Source organism: Puma concolor, chromosome E4 (assembly GCF_028749965.1).
Source record: "Puma concolor isolate L17-30 chromosome E4, mPumCon1.1.hap2, whole genome shotgun sequence".
Taxonomy (NCBI): Eukaryota; Metazoa; Chordata; class Mammalia; order Carnivora; family Felidae; genus Puma; species Puma concolor.
Window position 1 is genome coordinate 51,371,118 of NC_141683.1, and position 22,176 is coordinate 51,393,293.

The following is a 22,176-nucleotide window of genomic DNA, read 5'->3' on the forward strand; positions in this document are numbered from 1 at the left end:
TTGCCTATAATAGATGCTTGTAAGTGTTTGTTGAATTGAACAGAATACATCAATCAGGCCAGCAAGAAATTTTATAACGCACCTGCCATAGGTCAGGCTTTGTGATAGGAGGTAGAAACGTGAAAACATGGCACAGTGATAAGGCTTAATTTAGTATTATAAATAAGGTAAAGTGAGTTCTCAGAAGACAGAACAGGTCATTCTACCTGGCAGCAATAGGAGGCAAAGAAGGAGAAAATAAGGAGACCTGGGTTATATACAATGTATAGAATGTCTTGAAAAAGGAGGCCCTGGGATAAGGGCGTTCTAGTAAGAAAATAGCATATGTGAAGCCTTGAAGGCACAAAAGAACCTGGTATTTTAAAGCAAGGAAGAGTGTTCAATGTGGCAGCTATGATCCGGGGTGTCAGTATATGGGCACACGGGACAGTAGGGATGGGGCAGGATAACAGGCCAGCTACCAAAGGATTATATGTGTGCCGTGAGTTTGCACTTGGTTCTGTAGGTCACAGAGAACGACTGGAAATTTTGAAGCCAGGTAGAGACGCTGGATGATGGGTTGACGACGCAGAAGGACCAGAGAGACGGGAAGAGGAGTAGCAAATTATTGAAGTCCCATGAGTAAACAGTGACAACGCTGTGTGATAAAAGCTATAACAGCAGGGTGCACCCAGGGCTAAAGGAACAGCCCGGAATGAGTGAGAATCTGCTCTTAAAGGTTTCAGGGAAGTGTTTACAAGGAGATGTTGTTTGAGCTGAGACTTGAAGAGTAGGTGTATGCCAGGCTGACAAGGTGACGAAGTGGCATTCTGCGGAGGAGGAGATGATATGTGCAAAGTCACAGAGGCATAAACGATAATGGTCTAGTCAGAGAGTGGTAAAGAGTTTACTAGAATGAAGCTTATCGTGCAGGCTTGCGGTTTGCTAGGAGCTAAGGCTGGAAGATCACACGCCTCGACTGGAGGACTTGAACCTAGCACTTCAGGTGGCATCACAGAAGGCTTTTAAAGAGCACGGCCCTGGTCTGCTCTGCTTCGTGAAGTGTGCCTCTGGGCCGGGGCGGAGGGTAGGCGAGGGTGGGGGAGGTTGAGGCAGGGAGACGGGGCAGATGGCTGTTGCCGCGGTCCGGGTGTGCAATGCTGGGCGTGGGTAGGGATGGAGAGAATGTAGGCAAGAGGAACTTTGGACACCAGTGGAGAAAAGATTTAATGGCACTGGAGGTGGTGGAGGGTGTGGCTTCTGGAACAGAGGATGGAGTTTTCCCACTTGAGAAACCCGAGTCGCCGAGGGTGCCGTTCTCCAGGTGATGGAAATCGGAGGAAGAGGGAGAGTCCAGTCTCGCATTCGAGCACCTGGGGGATATGCTGGAGGTAGATGTGCTCAGGCCCGGTGTGGGCCTGAGTGGCCCAGGGAGATTTGTAGGTGTGGGAAAACAGACCCCTCGTTGAAAGGCCGCTAACATGAATAGAATGTCTCCAGGTAGCAAGGGACCGAGGACCCAGAGTCTGCCTGCCACCCTGGAGTCTGTCATCCCAGCTACTGCCGGCTCGCCCGCTCAGGGAACGTGCTGCCGTAAAGGGTGGGTGCAGCCGTGGACCCAAACCTTCCCTGTGGTCCTGAGAACAGCGGTTCCAAAGACTCCCCTGGCCCCCAGAGATGGAGCAGTGCCTCGTCCGGGGGCGAGGACCTGTTCCTTAGTAGCTGCTTGACCCTGGACGTGCCCCGTCGCCTCTCTGATTGTCCCTCTGTGGGGGCTTCCTCCTCACACTGTGGTCACTTTAAATGATACGAGCCACATAAAGCCTGGGCACTGGCGCCGGACATAATTACGCTTCATGAGTTTTAACTATTGCTGTGAGGTTAATCTCTTTGAGACTTATTCTCCTTACCTGTGAAGTGGGTAGTTACTGTACAGACTCACAGATTCATCCTAAGGAAGCAAATAATAAAAACAAAACAATGTATGCAACGCACTTAGCACACAGTCTGACATAATAGATGCATTTTATTTCTAGCACTAATAAATGCCAACGCAGATCAGATGATGAGAAAATTACAAAGGACACATATTTGTTGGCAACTTGCTTTCTTTCCCACATCTGTTCTGCCTCCAGGTGAAAGGTCCCTCTTGTTACTACCATTTGTCGTTTCCACAAAACCCAAAACGAAACCAACAAAAACGCACCAAGAAAACCTTCCTTCCCGTTCCTGTCCACACCTGCCTGGGAAGGTGTCTTCTTCTCAGCATTATTATGTTCTCACTAGGCTGCCATTTATAACCTTACCCCAGTGACTGCAGGACTTGGGGAGACCCTTCCGGCATGACAACATCCTCTGCTCATACAGAGAGGCTTTCCTCTTTCCAGGCCCTAGAGAGGAAGAGTCACCCAAGAGGTTGGAGCTCAGCGGAGGGGGTGGAAGGGGAGAATGCCCTCCTTTCTGTCTATGATTTCTTTGTGAACCTGCCCCAGGACGAGCGCAGAGAACGTGCACATGACTGGCCATTGTTCACCCTGAGGGCCACCAGTAGGCTAGGCCCCTGTGACTCCAGCTGACGACATGGTGTTGCTCGAGGATGAAGCTCACTGGGGTCGTGAGCTGAAACATTTCCCGCCTGGGCTAGCTTTGCCCACTGCCTCCCCCGTTTGCTGGTCGGGCAGCAACAGGCCGAATTGTCCTCCCTCTGCCAAGATTCTTACCGCCACGTGTCTTGCTTGTATCTTGCTTCCAGTGGGCTCCCCCCGAAGTCCTGTGAATAAGACCACCTTGACGCTGATCAGCATCACCAGCTGTGTAATCGGTCTCGTGTGCTCGTCCCACGTCAGCTGCCCCCTCGTTGTCAAAATCACCCTGCACGTCCCCGAGCACCTGATCGCCGATGGTGAGCTCACTTCCGAGGATGTGGCTTCCTCCCCAAAGGGGAAGTTTTCGAGTTGGACAGGGAAGATAGGGAAGCCGGGGGTCACTGTGACTTGTTACTGTAAGCGAGGGAAAAATAAACCCAGATAAGTGAGGCTTAGGACAAATTTGGATTGTCCGCAGATGAGGACAGAAAGCAGGTTAAAAAAGAAACAACCATAAAACTGAACAGATTACCTCCTCTTCTCTGTACCCACTCCAGTTTCTCATTTCTCTTTGTTTTAAAATAAGCCCCTGTCTTTGTAGAGAAATACAGAGCATGCTGGATACAGGTAGATCGACACTGAGATTCCCGGCTTTTGGGAAGGGAGAGGCTAAGCGGAGGAGAGGAGGTGATTACGAACCAGCCATGCTTCGGTCTGGGTATGCCCGGGTGAGAAACTCCTAATTGCAGTAACTTGCTAAAGCCTAGAACACTGAAGCGATAATTTACTTTCATCCAGGGGGACCCCAATATAATGAGGGAGTGAAACAGGTTCTGAGAGGCCCTGAATTTGTTAAGCCCAGAGCACCGAATTGACTTGTATAATGTCTGTTCTCTCTGCTGCTCTAAGGCTGAAGACAGGTGGGGACTGTCCCTGGTGTGAGAGGGCCTGCTATTTTGTGGCATGTGGAGGAGACAAGGCAGCGGGTCCCTGTTCCTTGGGCGAGCGCCAGTGCCTGTGGCTGGGTCTGATGGAGCCATGCCATGGCCATCACAGAGCCTCTGTGTCCCAGGATTCCCTCGGTCCACCCTGACCGAGACGGGACGGGGCAAGGCACCAGGGGGCGGTGTGGCAGGAGGTCCAGGTGGCGGCCGAGCCTCCATCTGCTGATCCCTTGCTCGGGGGCTCATGACAGGCCGGGGCTGGTAGGAGTAGTGATCTCGGCTTGGGGTATTCTGCAGAGCGTCCCTTACTCTGCCTTCGGTGGCGTGTGTATGTGTGTGTGTGTGTGCACACGTGTGCCCATTGTATGCACACACAGGCACACCTCCTCTCTCTCTCCTGCAGGGAGCCGCTTCATCTTGCTGGAGGGGAGCCAGCTGGATGCCAGTGACTGGCTGAACCCAGCCCAAGTGGTGCTCTTCTCTCAGCAGAACTCCAGTGGGCCCTGGGCCATGGACCTCTGTGCCCGGCGGCTCCTGGACCCCTGTGAACACCAGTGCGACCCCGAAACTGGTAGGCGGGAGCACCGGGCAGCGGGTAACTGTCAGAGTTCATGCCTCTTGCAATCACTCCCCTGGAAACCCAGACCGTCTCTCCCAATTTTTCCATTGCCTTTGGGAGTCTAGACCGTGCAAGCTGCCGGTGTAGTGTTGGGCCCCCGAGCATGTGGGCTTAAAATGTGTCATCTTCTGGCAGAAGCCTTGGAAGTATCTTTTCTGGGACCCCCACTCTGTATGGACCCGTTTAAGATGACCTCCACACCCATTTGCCATCCATCCATTGGATGTCAGCTACTGGGGCCAGACTCTTTATGCATGTTTATCGCAGAAAATTTGGAAAAGTTAGGAAAGCTCATTGAAGAAAATGATAATTATCTATAATTCTATCTTCTGGAGAAATCATTTTAAAATCGTAATGTCCCTTCCGATCTTTATCTGTGCATGATTTTCAGAGACTCATAAGCACACAAAGTCCAATAGCATTTCCCTGATTTTTTTCACTTTAACATTTTATCATGAAAATTTTCCAGAACTATTAAATAATCGTCAATAACATAATTTTAATGGCTATTTGGTATTCCATTGTACGTCTATATCATAGCTCACTTAAATAGTTCCCTATTATTTGACATTTAGGATGCTTTAAATTTTTAATTTTTACAAATACTACCAAAATGAATGTCTTTCCACATAAACGCAGGGCACATCTGAAGTTATAGTCTTCAGATGAATCTTAGGAGAGGGGTTACTGGGGCAAAGGAGAGAGACATCTTCCAGGCTGTCATGTTACTAGATGGGGTGGGGCTCCCTGAGAGGGTCTATATTCATGCACGGCTCTGAGAGCTTTGTGAGCTTCAGGAAACTGAGGAGTGTGGGCGTCTCCTTCCAGGTTGCTGTGCGCTTTTCTTGCAGAAAGGGTTCATCTCCAGTAGTCGTTATAAAGACCTGGTTCCAGTAGATTCGGTTCTACAGATAGATCCTTCCCAGAGAAATAGTATGATGCCTTAGAACAAAGGAAGGGGTGTAATGATAGTTAAGACCCCCAAGGGAAATGTGGGGAGTTAGGGGCCAACTGCTCCCACTCTCCGTACCTCACGTACAGCCCCTCACCTCCACTACACATACCACACATATATGCCTGTGTATGTGCACACACATACACATATACGTATGCATCACACATTCACACACACGTACATATGCATGCACGTGCATACACACACGTGTACACGTACGTGTGCACACACACACGCACACACACCGTACACACACACGCACATATGCATGCATGCATGTGCACACACGTACACTTACACACACGTGTGCACACATAGTTACATATATACATGCACATGCACATACAAGTACACACAGACATACACAGGCACACACATATACAAACGTACACACATGCATATACATACACAGGCACACATAAATACATACATACACATGCTCACGTACACACACACACACACCCCACCATGGGTGTATCTTCTTTAGGTGCTGGGGTGGAGGGATATTAGTAGAGGTTGAGTCCAGGAGATATAGCCTTACTTCTGTCACAACCATTGCTAGATGTCTTTGGGAGAGTAACAGGTGGTGACAATGGCTAAAGTTCACCTTCTTAGGTCTAAGAGTTTTCACCTGGGCCCATCACAGGTCTTCCAGGCCCGCGTGTGGAAGAGAAAGTACAGCATTTTAAACATCTGATGTCTAAGACTGTGCCTACTAACTGCTCCTCCCACGCTGTCAGGCAAACAGCAAATCAAACAGATGGGCTGTGCACCCTGCCCGAAAGCCAGTGTGCTCGGGAGAACGGAAAAGCGGCTCATGTCCAAGACGGGGCCTCTCTGTGCAGCAGGTCTCTGGTCCCCACCACTGACTTGGATTGGGAGATCCTGGGACAAGCTGAGCTGTTAAATTCACTTCTGAGAGAACCATGATCCCCAGAGGGCCTTGGAAGGCGCCACTGAGGTGTTATTTATTTATTTTTTCATGAATATAATTTATTGTCAAATTGGCTCACATACAACACCCAGTGCTCATCCCAAGTGCCCTCCTCAACACCCGTCACCCATTTTCCCTTCTCCCCCACCTTCCCATCCACCCTCATTTTGTTCTCTGTATTTAAGAGTCTCTTACGGTTTGCCTCCCTCCCTCTCTGTTTGTATCTATTTTTTCCCCTCCCTTCCCCCATGGTCTTCTGTTAAGTTTCTCGAGATCCACATATGAGTGAAAACATGATGTCTGTTCTTCTCTACTGAGGTTTTAAAGAGCAGAAAGCACTTTTAATTACATGTGGGGAGAAGGGATTGGTGTTTTATGCATGGAGGGGTCTTAGAGAGAAACGACCTTCTTACTTTAGATCGATGTGTGAATTCCCCGAGAAGGTGCATAACTCACTCAAAGCCCCCACGGCTTCCTAAGGCATAAGTCTGTGTTCCATCCATCATGAAGTCAGAGCAGAGGTGGGATTATCAAGGGTTGCTTGATTTCCCCAGACATGTCAGATCCAGCATATCTGTCACTGAAAACTATGCAAACAACCATCATTATACTGAGCATGCTCCCCAAGCCAGGAACCGGGTGCCTGCTTGTCCACAGCGAAGTTCCTATCACCTCCCTCTTCAGTCTTCCTAGACGTCTCATTGCTAATCCTTGCTGAAAATGACTTTGGGAAGCCCTCCTCTGCCAGTGGCTTCCCCGTATCTGTGACAATTAATGAATAGCCAACTGGAAAGCCATGCGGGAGACTGCAGAGAGGAACCCAAACCCCACAGCAGAGCTAAGGTGCATCATCTTCATTTGGGGTAGCAGCTGAGAAGTGCTGCTTCGGAGACTTTTGTTTTCATTAATGCTGGAATTGGAAACCCTCCCCCTTCCTGCCCTGCTTCTTCCCGCACGTGGGACGATGTGGTCATCCCACACGCTCATCAGTAAGAAACTTTATCGCCTCCCACACTCCGTCCTAGAGCCTTTCTCCAAAGAGCTGAGTGTGGGAATTGGCTGCAAGTCAAGCCGACGTTATTTTTGCAATCCTCCAGCTAACTCACTTGGAAATGTCACCGTGTTGGGACGTGTGCTTTCCCAGCCATGCTGAGGGGTCTGCCCATATGGAGATGTGGAACAGTGCAAGTGCACGTGTGTACTTGTTCACACACGCACACGCACGAACACACAAACACGCACGCTCAGTCACTGCAGAGGAGCATCCTCTGGGGCCTGGAGCTCTCCTTAGGCAACCTTCCAGAATGTCCCAAAGTTAAGCATGCGTTTACGCATCACCTGCACAGTGGTCCAGAATAGCAGCTGTGGTAGGCAGAATATCCCCCAAGGATGTTGTCCCCCTCTTCCCCAGGACCTGTGAGTGAGTTACGTTACGTGGCAAAGATGAATCCGGGTGGCTAAACAACAGGCTTTAGAATGAGAATATTCTGGGTCAACCAGGTGGGCCTAGTAAAATCACTAGGGTCCTTAAAAAGTGGAAGAGGGAGACAGAAGAGGAGGCCAGGATGATACGACACGAGAAGGACCCCACCAGCCACTGCTGGCTGTGTAGCTGGAGGAAAGGGGCACGAGGCAAGGAATGTGGTCAACCTCCAGAAGGTGGAAAAGGCAAGGAAACAGCTTTCTCCTCTCCAGGCTCCAAAAAAGAATGTGGGCCTGCAGACACCTTGTTTGTAGCCCCCCCCCCCCCCCCGAGACTTATGTCAGGCTTCTGATCTACAGAACCGTAAGATAATAAAACAGTGTTGTTTAAGCCGTGAAGGTTGTGGTCATTTTTATGGCACCTGTAGAAACAGAAGGAGGGAAAGGGCAGAGAAAGAACGATCATCGTTAACGTTACCCTTTGTAGCTCCCAGCCCAGTTCATAGAGGTGGCTACACGGATCTTCTAAACGTGCATCGGGGGTCTCCAGAAGAATGAGCTGGAGGAAGCCTGCTGGTCTGTTTTCCATGTCAGCCTCCCTCCTACGTTGTAGCAACACACTCTCTGGGAGAGATGTAGCGTACCTGGAGCTCTTAGCCCGGTGCCTGGAAGCCCTCGGCCAAGTGCACGCTGACATTCTCCCCCAGATCTGCCCAGGTTTGGAACCGGAGGTGTGTCTCAGGTCCGGGTGGGCTAATGGCAAGCCACTGAGGTTGAATGGCTTAGTGCTCTGGTTGGATCCAGCCAGAGGTTGACTTTTGCTGTACTTTCTAAGGGTTTTTGTTTACAGTTGTATGTTTGCCCGATTGCTTGTTTTCTGATGGAAACACAGACTAGCTGGATTCAGCAACTTCTCTCACTACTCCATCCCCGGACTTTGTTCTGCCAGTTGGGCAGCTGTGGAGGCATCACACACACTTGCTTGATTTCACAGCCCCCGTCAATCCTGGCCACAGACGCTGACTGCCCTTTGCAAGATATGTAGCTTTTATGGGTCTACAAGCAGCACGGGCATCCAAGCTAAATCAGATTTTACTGGCTATCCAAGATTGCCATTCGCCAAAATTCTTTCCACCCCAGATCTTTCTAGAGGCCAGTGCTAACCATAGAGAAACGTGTAAAACCTGGCAAGGGCCATTGGTCCAGTTTCCCAGACTCAGTGGAGCCCTCCTCCCCTTTCCTCGATCTGAACCACTGCCTCTCTCTCTTGAACTCAGTTTGGCAGAGTAGCATGGCTTTCAATTTTGTTCTTGCCACCTGGATCACCCACTCATTCCAAACTCCGTTAAAACCCCTTCCTTCAGGATGTGCAACTGCGTACTTCCCTGCCTTCCCTCCCAGGGTCACATGGGACCGTTTGACTCTGGGCCCGCCTCTTGCCTGATGTCTCCGCAGGGGAGGAGACCAGGAGGTTAGATGTCACCGTAGTCCAGATGTCTTACAGAGATTGCCCTTTTTCGATGGAGCACACCAGCCAGTTGCATTTAATAAAAGCCAACAGCTACCTGGAGGATAGGTAAGTCAGGGCTTTTGGCCACATCAAGTCCAGCCCAGTCATGTCGGAGGAGCCCGTAAGTCAAGGTTGATCCTTCGATGAGATTTGCACCTCACCCCTTCACCTACAGAATGGGGAATGAGGGAAGGCAGGGGCACCATGCAAGTTACCTCAAGGCATTTGACCTCAAGGGTAGCAAGCACAAATCAAGTGTAGCCATTTCCAGGCCTTGCCTGGATCACCTCTTGGTGGGTTTCTACTCTCTGGCAGTGTGGTGGCCTGTGCGTGCCTCCTGCAGGGCACAATCCATCCCGGTTGGGCACCTCTCCGTGGCCGTGACACGTCTCTCCATTGGATTCCTGTGAACACCACCACAGAGCCGGCACGTCATGTGTTCCCCGCCATCTGTCACAGCAGATGCAGAGACTGTAACACTTCGAGCTTAGGAGGGCATCCAACACCCTTGTGGGGTCTTTAAAATTCACAGCTAACAGTCGGAGCTTGTGCTCGCATGAAACCCCTCTTAAAGTCAAGATTTAGCATTTGGTTGCCATAGCAACTTCCCTCGTCAAGTCTGAACTCCTTTTCCGTGTAGATGGCCCAACTGGTTTTGAGGAGGAATACAGAAGGGGGGAGTTTGGTGGGTCCCGGAAATGAGGATCGTTTGAGAGGCAGATTTTGGATATCCTCAAACTCTAGCCTGGTATGTTTGAAAATGTCTCTGTTGCTCCGGCTTTGGGCCGCATGTGACATTAGACGGAGGGAAGCTCTATCTGTTGTCGGCAGCGGGTCCCCACGTGGTAATGAGTGATGGAACCTCACAAGGAGATAATGACTGTGAAGGCAATTTGAGAAAGGTGAATGTACTCTACAAATGGTAGGTATTGCCATCATTAGGAAAATCAGGCTTTGCTTGAACTCTCAGTTGTTACTGCATTTATTTTTACATGTTTTGCAGTAACTAGATCTCGAACGTGGAAGGATCTTTTTGGTCAATCCTTAAGTCTAGGGCATGGCCTCCAGCCAAGACCCTTCTAAGAGTCGGAGTGATGGGCTCAGCAGCCTCATGAGGTTACTTCCTGTTTTTCAACGTCCTACCCACGTCTGATGTCCACAGGGACAGCTGGGAAATGATCTCCTGAAGGGAGAAGCCTGTCTGTGAACTAGACCCACTAGTTGCCTTTTATCTCTGCATCTTGAGAGTTGGTGGTGGTCGTGTTGTCTGTAAATTCAGGGCAAAATTTGAAATGATGTAATCAGTTTTCCATTTTGCACAGTTTATAAAATCCCTGTTTATGCAAATAAACAAAACAAAACAATAGCAACAACAAAAAACCTAACTTTGTTCCTGCCCTTGTGTGGCTTATAGTCTAAAGTCCATGCTTTTTTTGGAATTGGTAAGATAGGAAGGCTGACCCCTTAGTAATTTTCTTCTTTGATGATCCTCTGGTACTTGCCTTCTTTATCTTCCTCTCTCCTGGAGAAATATCATTCATCTGAAAGCTTTATTATCATTTCCCTGGTTTCTAGCTTTGTTTTCCTATGTTTCACTCCTAGCTCCCTGACCATTCTTGGACATAGCTCAGCACCACTGAAGCCAGTAAATTTGAGCCTATTGTGAATCTAGCCCACGTGGAAGCCTGAGTTTCCCATACAGGAGACAAAGTACTAACCTCATACTCTGTGTGGACACCCCCTAAACTAAGAAGTGAACTAATTGTCAATCCACTCCTCAGCACCTTGAGCTAAACAGGTGTGGGGGAAGAAAATGGATGTTACCTGGTAGTGGGGCCCTGATGGTCAGTAGCTTATAGGCCCATCTGGAAAAGAAAGATTAACCTTAGATCCTAACAACAACAACAACAAAAAACTCCTTCCTTTAGAACCTACCCAGTCCCTTCGCTCTAGGACGGTGGGGACCCCTCGCTTCATTTTTATTGTTTTTTTTATCTTGGAAAGCAGAAAATCATACTCCAAGCTATGTATATCCCTTTTTAGAGTCTCTTCCTAGAAAGATGAGGAAACCTTATGTCCCTTGTCTCTTCAAGGCATGCTACTTTTACTATTTACAAATGGTGGGAAGTCATACCCTGTCCTTCTACTACCTATGAACTAACCAGCCAGTGACAGAATTCACACGAGTGCTACACTGGCTCCGGTCTCAGCAGTTTAGGGATACACAGCATTGCTTAAGGATTACTAATATAAGGGCACAGCAGCAAATGTTTCCAAGATCAGTACTAAGTGGAGCAATGATTCTTAATCCTTGGGGGTCTTGATTTTGCTTGTAAATCAGAAGAATGTTATGGAATCCTGCTGTGAGGAGATGTGCGCGCGCGCACACACACACACACACACACACACACACACACACACGGTGTTGCATACAGTTCCAAAGGGGTTGTGGACCGCTTGGTATATTAATGGAGTAACTAATGGTAAGGAAGCATAGTAATGTTCTAAACAAATATAGAATTGTGGATGGTTCTTCTGTTTAAAAGCTCCAAAATAATTAGCCATTTTCATTTAAAAACGAAAACCCAGAGTTCCTAGAAAACCATAAGAAGTATAAGTGACCTCCTCTAAGTATGTCATTGTTCTATGGGCTAATGGCCTGGCATGGTGCGAATAAAGGTCCAGAGATGGACCGTCATAAGCTCAAATATGAACTCTGCCATTTATAAGCTGTCTCCAGATCCCTCAATTTTTCTGAGCTTCAGTTTCCCCTATCAGCATAGCAGAGCTAATAATACCTACTTTTCAAGTTTCTTAGAAATATTTGATGAAATACATCGCTTATGTGCTCTTTAAATACTTCTTGATCACCTAATATGCACCTTGCAGTAGACTTGGCGCTGAGAAAACACGGTTGAAAAAGTTCTTTTGCTTAGAGTTCTCGTTTTTGTGTTTACCGAGCACATATAGTAGGCTCTTTGCAAATGTTAGATTCCTCCACTAGAGAAAATTAGCACGTAGTGGAAAATGGAGAGATTGGGGGTGTGTTCATTCCGTGGGCAGTAGAGACGGGGATGTGTGACATAATGGGATTTATTGTTTCTTCCACACCATTATTAGAGTCTGAGTTTAATCTGATCATTTCACGTTCATTTTCTCAAACAGACATGTTAATCAATTCCTTCATGTTTCTTTTCCTTCTTCCTACCCTGCTTCTAAGGGGAATGCCTTTGCTACGAAGGTTACATGAAGGATCCAGTACACAAGCATCTTTGCATTCGGAATGAATGGGGCACAAACCAGGGGTAAGTGAGGGGATGGCAGATGAGCCGGTTCCCAGATGTCACCCTTCTTCATGCAGACAGGACGCGGAACAATTGCGTGTAGAGGAACGGAGCTAAGGGGTGGTTATATTCTGAATAGCGAATGGGTAAAAATGTCACCATGCATTTCCATATTTATACCATTCCAGTGACGTCCGTGTCATCTTTTTCTCCATTTACGAGTTCAGAGATGATGCCTCTGACTCGCAGCCCCACAGCCTCCAGCTGGGATCTGAAAATCAAGTTGTCCCTCTCCTCCTTTGCATTCTACCGCCAGCCACCAGGATTCCACAGGCAGAACTTAGCTGTTGATTTTGTTGGAGACACACGAAGCCACACAGACTCCCGTGGAGCTCTCCCAGAGCTCAAGGGGCTTTGTGAGACTGACATGAGGAGACACTCGTTTTCCCCACCACTGTCAGCAAGGGGGAAATATGGGAATGCTCGGGACCAAGTAAGGGTATCTTGCCCGGATCCCCAGTAACCATTTCTTTCGGAGACCTTTGCTTTCCCCCAAGCACACATGACTGGGATAGAAGTTATCGTGTCTTGGATTTTTCTTTTATTTTTTTTTACATTAAAAAAATTATTGTGATGAAATACACATCTCATAAAACTTACCATTTTCATCATTTTTAAGTGTACCATTCAGCGGCATTAAGGACATTCGCATTGTTGTGCAACCGTCACCGCTGTGCGTCTTCTCTTGCTTTTTAGAAGCAACTTTCTACTTTGTCTTGGGTGCTGAGAGCTTGCTGTCTGTGTTGGCTCCCCCATGGAGCAGAGTGGATAGAGAAAGGGGTCAATAAACACTAACTAATAATAGCAGTCGATGGAACAGGGAAAACTAGAAAGAGATCAAGGCAAAAGCCATCTGAGAGTGATTGCTTTTCTGCAGATTAGAAATGTGTTTGCAGCCTGACAAGGTGGAAAAAGGAACCACCATCATTTCGCACATTGCATGGAGGACTCATATCCCCGGGGTTGATGATCAGCCCCTTCTGTGTGATTCTGAAGAGACCAAGCCTAGAATATTGAATGTAGTTCTGGACTCTCAAAGCAATAAATATGGAGACAAATGGGTGAGAGTTTGGAGAAGAGCAATAAAAATGATTGAAGAGCCCAAGGGAGTGATTTATGACGAAGGGTAGAAGAACTCAACTCAGAGAACTGGCCAGCTGATGACTAAGTCAAGGCGTGATAGATGCCCATCGACGTTAGAAGAGGGCAAATGTTCTGGAACGGGTTGAGGTTGAGGAATAAGGACAAGAGGGAATGAAGTTAGGGAAAGGAAATCTGAGTCACAGGTCAGAAAACTTGAGGAAGTCAAAATGCCATGAAATTTTTCTGTTAGTGAAAATGAAGGATTGCTCTGTTTCCACTGAACCTGAGATCGCATCGGAGAGGCTGCCCCCCACGATTTGGAGGAAGGTGTTAGGAGAAGGGTAAATGCACATGAGGTGGCGTCTTGTTGAAAGATGGGTGGGGAGGGCAGAAGGCTTGGCTGATAGATGTCAAGCGGCGTATGAATAAAGGAGTGCCACTCGCTGTTTAAAGTCCCCTTAGTCCCCTCACTCTCTGACCCCTGACACGTTTGCATAGTGGATGGGGAGCCAGGATATTAGCTTCTGTGGTGGCTGAGCATCTCGGTTGGCTAGGATTCTTACTGAGTAAAATGTTGTAAAGGGTGATGGATAACCAGCTCTCTATCTCTTAGCCTGCAAACTTGCTGCTGAAGAAAACAACGACAAAATATCATTTCGCTTTTTGCCCTGAATGATCCAGGCTGGCCCTCTGCAGTGATTGGATTTGGTGGCTAATCGCTCAAGCCTCCACATCCCTCGCCTTGCAGACAGATCATGCGAGGACGGGCCTGGCCTTACTTGGTAATTGCACAGGGTTTGTCGTTCCCTCTGGCTGCATGTAGAGGCAGTCTTAGGATGTAGACGAGAGCCTCCAGGGACTTGGTGGAGGCCCCACGTTGGTGTCATTTAAAATAAGACAGGCTAAAGCATCGAGTCGCAGACTGACAGGAACATTAGCCCCAGGAAACAGACAAGGAGACCTAATCTGTCATTTCCATCTCTAATTTCCATTATTCTCTGATCATCACTGTCTGCGAGGTCTCGTTTTGGACACTAATAAAATAATGGAGCAACTGTTAGGAGGGAAAAAAGTGACTGTCTTGGGGATAATGGAGCCAGGAGTGATAAGCAGCATGGGTTTATATGTATATAAAAAAGTGCCAGACAAATGACTGCATTTTCCTCGTAAAATGACAAGATAAATGAAAAGTGGAGGATGCCATACATCTTGATTTAAATCAGGGCTCTGATGCCACGTTTCTCTGAATGATTCTTGCAAAATTAATCGAAATTGATTTGAACGTGAAGTCTGTCACTTGAGTTGAAACCTGCCTGACAGATTGCCAACTAATGATACGTATTGGGGTATTATGGAAAAATCGATGGTGGGCCTCATTTTCCTGAATATTTAATGTTCCGGAAGGTGGAGATAAGCAGCGTGTGTGGGTATTTATGTTTTTCACCTAGGATCCTTGTATTGCGTATATAAAAATGGCTGAACGTTCTTTTGAAGTAGAACAAGCAAATCCCAGGCCGGTAATCTTTAAAATGAATTCCCTTGTGAAAAATCTAGGCTAATGTATAAGGGAAAAAGTAGCAATAAGCATCCGTTATTTCAGGCAAGGAACAAAATGGATTAAGGACACAAATGCAGAAAATTACAAATGGATGATTTGGTGAGGCAGAGAAGTTAACACCTATAACTTCACCCAGCCTCTGCCTTGTGCTTTGGTTTACCTAGACCCATGTGTGTCTGCGCATGCACCTACGTGCACGTGTGTGTGGTGAATGTATGTGCGTGGTGTGCGAATGTGTGGCGTGCGCATGTGCATGTGGGTGAGTGAGCGGATTAGTTTATAGAAATCCTCTCACTACTGTGCACCATCATTCATGGTTTCAACAAATATCCCCTCCATTACCTATTGTACCAGGATGAGCTAGATTGCTAATTATAAGAAGATGTGGTCTCTGCTCTGGAAGAACTAATAGTCTAGATAGATAATGGGCACATAATGAAAAAATTACATTCAATTCTAAGACCTATTAAAATAAAGGTGTGAGCAAAGGTCAATGTGATTACAGTTTAAGGGGTGACTTATGTGACACCTGAGAACCGAGAATAGGATTTCGTGGAGAAGTTAGATTTTGAGCTGTTCAATTTAGCAGCTAACATAGGTAATTCCGAGCAAAGGAAACAGCATATGCCAAGGCGTGGAGATACAAGAAGCATGGCTTTTCCAGGAGTAGCAAATAAATAGCCCAGGGTAGCTTAAGAATGCAGTTAACAGAGACAGGAGAAGAGGCTGATACAGTAAGGAAAGATTCGTTCTTGAAGAGCTCTTGCTTTCTAAGGTTTGGGACACGAAACTTCCGTATACGTGCCCTTAAAATTGTTAACAGGAGGGAGAAATTCCAAGGTGTCTGTATATTTGGTGGGATATTTCCTCATTATACATTATCATTCTGGGTCCTTCAAAATAAATTAAAATAACCCTAAAAAGAAAACAAAACAACACACACACACACATGCACGCGCACACAAAACAGAACAAACCCACACATATCCTCTTGAGACTATCTAAATGTGTATTTATCTGGATTCTGCACGTAGAACATAGTCCTAAAATTATTCTGTAGATAAAGTTGTCAAGATCAAACAGCAAAGAAGGACAGAATAGAGCCCCATATATATAAGGCACGTGAGTCAAAGGGGTTGCCAACAACCATTTTTTGGTGACTCTGGTTCTACCGAAAATGCCCAAGGAGAAGTGAGGCAGGTTGAGAAATGTGTGAGTGGATCCGGGTGGTGAATCTAGTCACCGTAGTGCACCCAGGTGACAGGATCAGGTCACAAGTTGTAAAATTGTTGAACTCATTACACAAGAGGCTCCTGTTCAATAGAAGTAAAAATAGCTTCAAAAAGATATAAACGAAGTCATGGATGACAGATTTCTAATGAGTTACTAAAAGAACATGGGATGTTTGAGGTTACATTTTTGGTCTTCGAGGTTGTCAACAAAAATCAATCATTTCCTGCCACAGCATCCTGGTGACAGGTTGTCCAGCAGAGGACCCAGGATGAAAGGGTCTTCCAGCATGAGGCTTTACCATGTCTTCTGTCTAACCTGTATGAATTCACTAAAAAACCCTCAGCCTCCTATCCCTGTGGCTTTATAGATACAGCCAGAGACTATTAGAGTATGTATTTAGTATTTGTTTGCTAGGACAACAAGGACAAATGGAAAATTTTCACAGACAAGAAATGAAACCAATAAATGAGGCTGGAGGAGGCAAGAGAGATTGATTTACATGAACACATTAGAGGAGGGGAAAAAAAACAAATTTATTTAGCTACTTTGGAGATTATTAAGAAAGGCTATCAATAGTTTTTTGTTGTTGTTAAATCAAAAGTGTGCCCAAGGGCTTCTAGACACATTTTTCAGGACACCACATTAGATAAAATTCATGCATTTGAAGATTCCCTCTAAATAATAGCCTGACTTCTTATTCTGGCATCTCAGATACAGAGGGCAACACCAAGGAGATTTCCCACTAAAGAACCATCACATATCACTAGATTTCAATGCTGAAGGGTTGTGATCGGGTGATAATTCATGAGAGGGGAAGAGCCGGCAGTAGGAAACGAACAGGTGTTTCTCTCAGGCTGTAGAAGCCATTGTCAGGAATGGCCCTGCTCATCAGAACCTTCTTTCACTGGCTGCTCAAGAGGCAACACGTTCACCATGGCATCCCCAGATAAGAACACATGTGTGCGTGCACATGCACACACACGCTCTCTCTCTCAAACAGCCCACGCTGCCTTCATCTGGCCTTTCCATTGTGCCAGGTGCTTACTGTTCTCTCCTTCTATTTCTACCACGTCTGCCTGCTGCACCCTCCCAAGAGTGACTGCCTGGGGATTCTAAATCCATATAAGGAGCAAATGTCCCACCCTGTAGAATCCAGTTTCCTTTTCAAGCCAAGAATGAGGACGGTGTCGGTCATGGTTAGCTTCAGTCCCTCTTTCTGGCTCAAAATACATCCTTGATGGCAGTAAATGGGAGGGGGGCTGCCCAAATGATGCCATTGGTAACATTTGTCTGGAGACAACTCTCAGTACAATGACCAGAGCTCAGTGGAAAGGATGCCTCTGCCTCTGGGTTCTAGGTATCGAGCAGAGACCAGGCTCCCCCGATTACTCAAAATGATCCCAAACCCACTCTCACCTCCTGACCACCTAGAACTGAGCAAAGACCTCCTCACAGCTGTCTGACAGAGGGCCACTGCTCGCCCATTGGACGGCAGCATCTGGGATGCCGGCGTGCATCTCTGATCCCAAGTCCCGGTCTTGGGCGGTGTTTGGCCTATGTTGACCTGCCCAAAGTCTCTTCAGAAGTGACTCAGACAGACAGTCCTGGGTGACATACAACATTTCCTGACTTCCCTTTGTCCATTTCTAGCTCACTGTCTGGCTTTTATTTCCCCACCCACGTGTCACTGATTTCTGTGTCACCGATGCCCCATTCACCTTCCCCCACCCCCTCAGACAAGATTTGCAAGCCAGCCTGGTACTGCTCTTTGTATCTCTGGGTGCGCTCCCCCCCCGCCCCGCCCTCCCGACCGCACTGTCTGTGCCAGCTCCTGTCACTGCCATGCCATGCACAAATGGGATTATCTCCCCATTAGCTCTCTTTTTGTTCTCCTTTTCTCTGTTTCTCTGTGTGTGTGTTGTGTGTGACTCTTTCTAATTATACCTAACTTATTCACATATTCCTAACAAGGGTTCCCGGTGTTTGGACCCTTATTTCTCATTCTTCTTTTCTTCCCTCCTTTTTTCTTTGCTTCTGTCTCCCCTACTTCCCCCAGGAGTCGATGGAAACGTGGCTGTCCTTTCTCCCACCCATTTCAATGTCAAACAGATCTTCATCTTAGCTCGTAGAATTCAATCTAAAGCTCCTAGTTTCCTCTCTCTTTAGAAGCCTCGCTGTAACCTGATTCCAGCTGAAATATTGTCCGTGGAAGGAGAACCAACCCTTCCCTGGACAAGCAGGTGGGAACTGAGCAATTGAACGCAGATCTCCACCCGCCAGGACCCCCTCAGTCAGGTGTAATGGGATCGGTTCCCCCACTCGGCTTGGGAAACTGCACCTCGTTCTCGGGGATTTTCTCAAGTGAAAACATGTTTGACTTGACCCATTTTCACAAAAAGCGTGCGGTCAGTCCGCTGAGTACAGTGCTAGACCTTGTACGTTGCAGATAGACATCTGGCTAGGAGAGCAACCGAAGCCTGAAACCTAGCCCGTGTTCACCAAGGCAAGCAAACCCTGAGACAAAGGCGATGTTTGTCCAGATGGGCACCTTTTTCTAATTTGCACAGAGGCGCTTAATGAGCTGCGCTGAGCCTGGCTGTGGTCATTTTAGGTGGTGCCCTTTGCTCCCCTCTTAGAGGCAACGGTAACCTTCTTGGTTACTTAGGATGATACAGAAGCAAAATACGTCATTAGTAATTGACTCCCCAGTGCATCTGGGCAGCTTATTTAAAATACGGATTTCTGATTTCTGCCCCTAGAGATTTTCATTTCACAGGTCTGGGAGAGAGTCCAGAATCTGTACCTACAAAAAGTTTCCCCAAATGCTTCTGAAGCACAGCCAGAAGCATTTCTTAATGCTTAAGTCTTAAGACTTAAGAACCCTTCCTGAGCTGGAAGTGGAGTCTCCAGACCCCTTGGGAGGGCACCCTCTTGCCACTGTACCCACCCCCTGCAATGCAAGTAACGGATTTGTAGACTGTGGCTGAGTGCATCCTAAAGGATCCTTGAATTTTACTGATTGGGAAATAGAGAGCCAGAGAGGTGAAGAAACTTGCTTAAGGTTACAGAGCCGGTGGCCACGCTTGACAGTGATGGGTGGGTATTGGAGCTCAGTCAGTCAGGTAAATACAGGTTTCAAAGGGAGTGCAATGTGAATCGCATAGAACACCCTGAAGGTCAGTTACCAGCTGTAGATGAGAGGTGGACGTTCTCTGCTCTCCACCAGCTTCTCCGAACCCTCCTCCCCCTGGGACAGAGGGGCCTCACTGTGCCACCCTTCCCTGAGTGACGAGTGTCTGCAGTCGCCCCCTGCTATACTGCCAACCCCCTGGAGGAGGGTGTAGCTATCACAGTGTTCTCTCTGACTAGTCCAGTCACGGCACCAAGAGACTTATTTTAAACAGTGCCGGAGGCGGGAACACTCATATTTCCTCCAACATGACCACCAGGGTGAAAAAAAAATCAACCTCAATTTACCCTCCCATCTGCTCAAGAATGGAAGATAAATTGTTTCAATTTTATAGAAATGAATGTTTTATGTCTTGCCCATGCTTTCCAGATAGTGTCCTGAATTTATATATTCCACTGAATGCATGGCTATTTTCCACTAGGAATGCTCGCTGGACCTTCAGCTTCCTTGGGTTTTGGTCTAAGAATACTAGGTTTGAGAGTGCTGTCACTTTCCCTGGCTTTGGAGGTCTTGGCTATATATCTTTTTTTTCCCTTCTAAAATAAATAGAAAAAAAAATCCACTCATTATCCCATGCTCAGAGAAAACTACCATTACCATTTTGGCACATTTCCTCCCAATTTCTTTTGCTATGCATCAAAAGTTTTGCTTCCCACTGCCCCCCCCCCCCTCGATTCTGTATATATTTTTGTTCTCTTTCATAATTTAACAATAAGCATGTATTACTCTTATAATCACAGAATTTGGAGGAAAAAGATAAGGAAGGAAGCTTTCAAAGTATCTTTGTGGTACATTACTATTGTCAGGACTTTTTCCACGAGAAAGTTATTATTATTATTTTTTTAATCAGAGAGCGCGGCATAGGGGAGAGGGGCAGAGGGAGAGAGTGAGAGTCTCAGGCAGGCTCCGTGCGCATCATGCAGCCCGACACAGGGCTTGATCCCATGACCCTGGATTCATGACCTGAGCTGAAATCAAGAGTCAGATGCTCAACCGAGCCACCCAGGCGCCCCCATGAGGAAGTTACTCTTAATGGCTAAACCTTCCATTTTAACCTGATTTTAGAGGAAAGGAGAAAGTGGTTCAGGGTCTAGCATTCTGGTCAAACTCTAATAAAACATTTCTGTAGGTCTGGATGGCAAAGGGCTGGATGAACCCCAAGCAGTGAGCCTCATATTCAGCACAGTGTTTAATGCAGTACAACTTCAATGTCACTGAAGACGTTGAGCCCTTGCATAATGCTGATTAGTAGCTGTGATAATGCTGGACTCAGTGTTTTTTAATATCACTAATCTTGATAAAAATCCTACAAACTGGTTAAGAGGTGAGTAGTTAGCAGTGGTTATTCCACCTACAATTTCTGTGAAAACAATTTTAGTAAAAATAATCGTAAGGTTTATTCTTCCTAGAGAAGTATTTTTCGATTCTTATTCAGACGTTCATCCTGTAATGATCTTTTTGAAATTTTCATGTAATTTCAGAAACTGGAGAGCAAACATTTTGTCTCTACGTATTTGTTTTTTGCCTTTCTTTTTATAAAAGGGATGCATGTAACTGGTAGAAAAATTAGAGAAAACAACACACACACACACACACACACACACACACACACACACACACACCCCAGTAAAAAGAAGAAAATCCAAACCACCTGAAGTACCATTCCCTGGAGGGAACTCATTGTGACCTTTTGTTTGTTTAGGTATATTTTTTTTAACAAAAATTGCATCATATAGTTATAGGTCTTGCTTTGTTTTACACACACACACACACACACACACACACACACACACGTATGTATAATGAAAACGGTGCCTAGTATTATTTGAGACTCAATAGTATGATGACCAGAATCACAGAGTGGTGAACAGAACTGTCTGATGCCAACATCTAGGCTCTTATTAAACCATGATGTAGCTTAACAATTGGGATAATCTTTTTCCTCCTTATAGGCTCCTTTCCATCAAGCTTATTAACCATTCCACAAGGTTTTCCACACCAAGAGTAGCATCATTTGCTTGAGGAGATACAGCCAAAATCAGGCTTTCCAGTCAAGGTTGCCCTTTGGATCCAAGACCCTCAGATGTAGAGGGCCCCAAATTTCAGTTGTGCAGGACCTTGGACAGCTGCTCAGAGCCCCAGTGCAGCACTAGCCTAGTTAGTCCGGGAGGTGGATGATCCCATCGGCTGCCCAGACCACAGTTCTCAGCACGGACTTCCTCCCATCCTGACGTACAACAGGGACTCCTTCGTTTGTAGCCACAGGAGAAGGGTGACTTTAAATGGAGTGAGGTCTTGCCATTGTGGGATGGTCATAAATGGGAACACAGTCTACACTGAAAGCAGCCCACGTGGAGTAGATTAACATCAGTGCCAGGGAGCCATAATACTTTGCATGCCTGGTGTTATAGTACTCCCCCCAACTCTGCCCTTCAAGTGCTATAGTAATAGAATTGATATTAATATTAGTAATAATAATAGCTGACACTTCCATAGTCCTTGCGATGCACCAGCCACTCTTCTCCATATTTTTCTTGTACCAACACATGTGGTTCTCATCTCAATGCTATGAAGCAACTACTATTGTCACCATTCTGTAGGTGAACCTCTTGAATATTGCAGCAATATTGAGAGTCTCATAAGCCAAAAAAATAAAAAGAAAAGAAAAAGAATCTTGGTCCCTAGAGAGAATTTTCTTGCATCTAATCCCTCAAGAGCTAGAGTCTTGAAATGAAATGAAAGCCAGAGAGAAGCCGCAGTTCAGCCTTGGGGCTCTAGGGGCAGGGGATCCATGAGTTGACGTCTGGATTAAAACAATGG

The 22,176-nt window shown here is 46.7% G+C and overlaps 1 protein-coding gene across 5 annotated transcripts in view; it reads left to right on the forward strand.

The window, feature by feature from the left end:
* Window positions 1-22,176, forward strand: part of ASTN1 (astrotactin 1) — a 300,263-nt gene that overhangs the window by 150,044 nt on the left and 128,043 nt on the right. For 3 of the 5 annotated variants that reach the window (XM_086693494.1, XM_025920974.2, XM_086693496.1), the window contains exons 6-8: window positions 2,732-2,881; window positions 3,912-4,103; window positions 12,169-12,253. In XM_086693494.1, coding sequence (XP_086549620.1) covers window positions 2,732-2,881; window positions 3,912-4,103; window positions 12,169-12,253 — 427 coding nt within the window. The remainder of the gene's footprint in view (window positions 1-2,731; window positions 2,882-3,911; window positions 4,104-12,168; window positions 12,254-22,176) is intronic. The other 2 variants (XM_086693495.1, XM_025920975.2) reach the window with 1 other exon arrangement.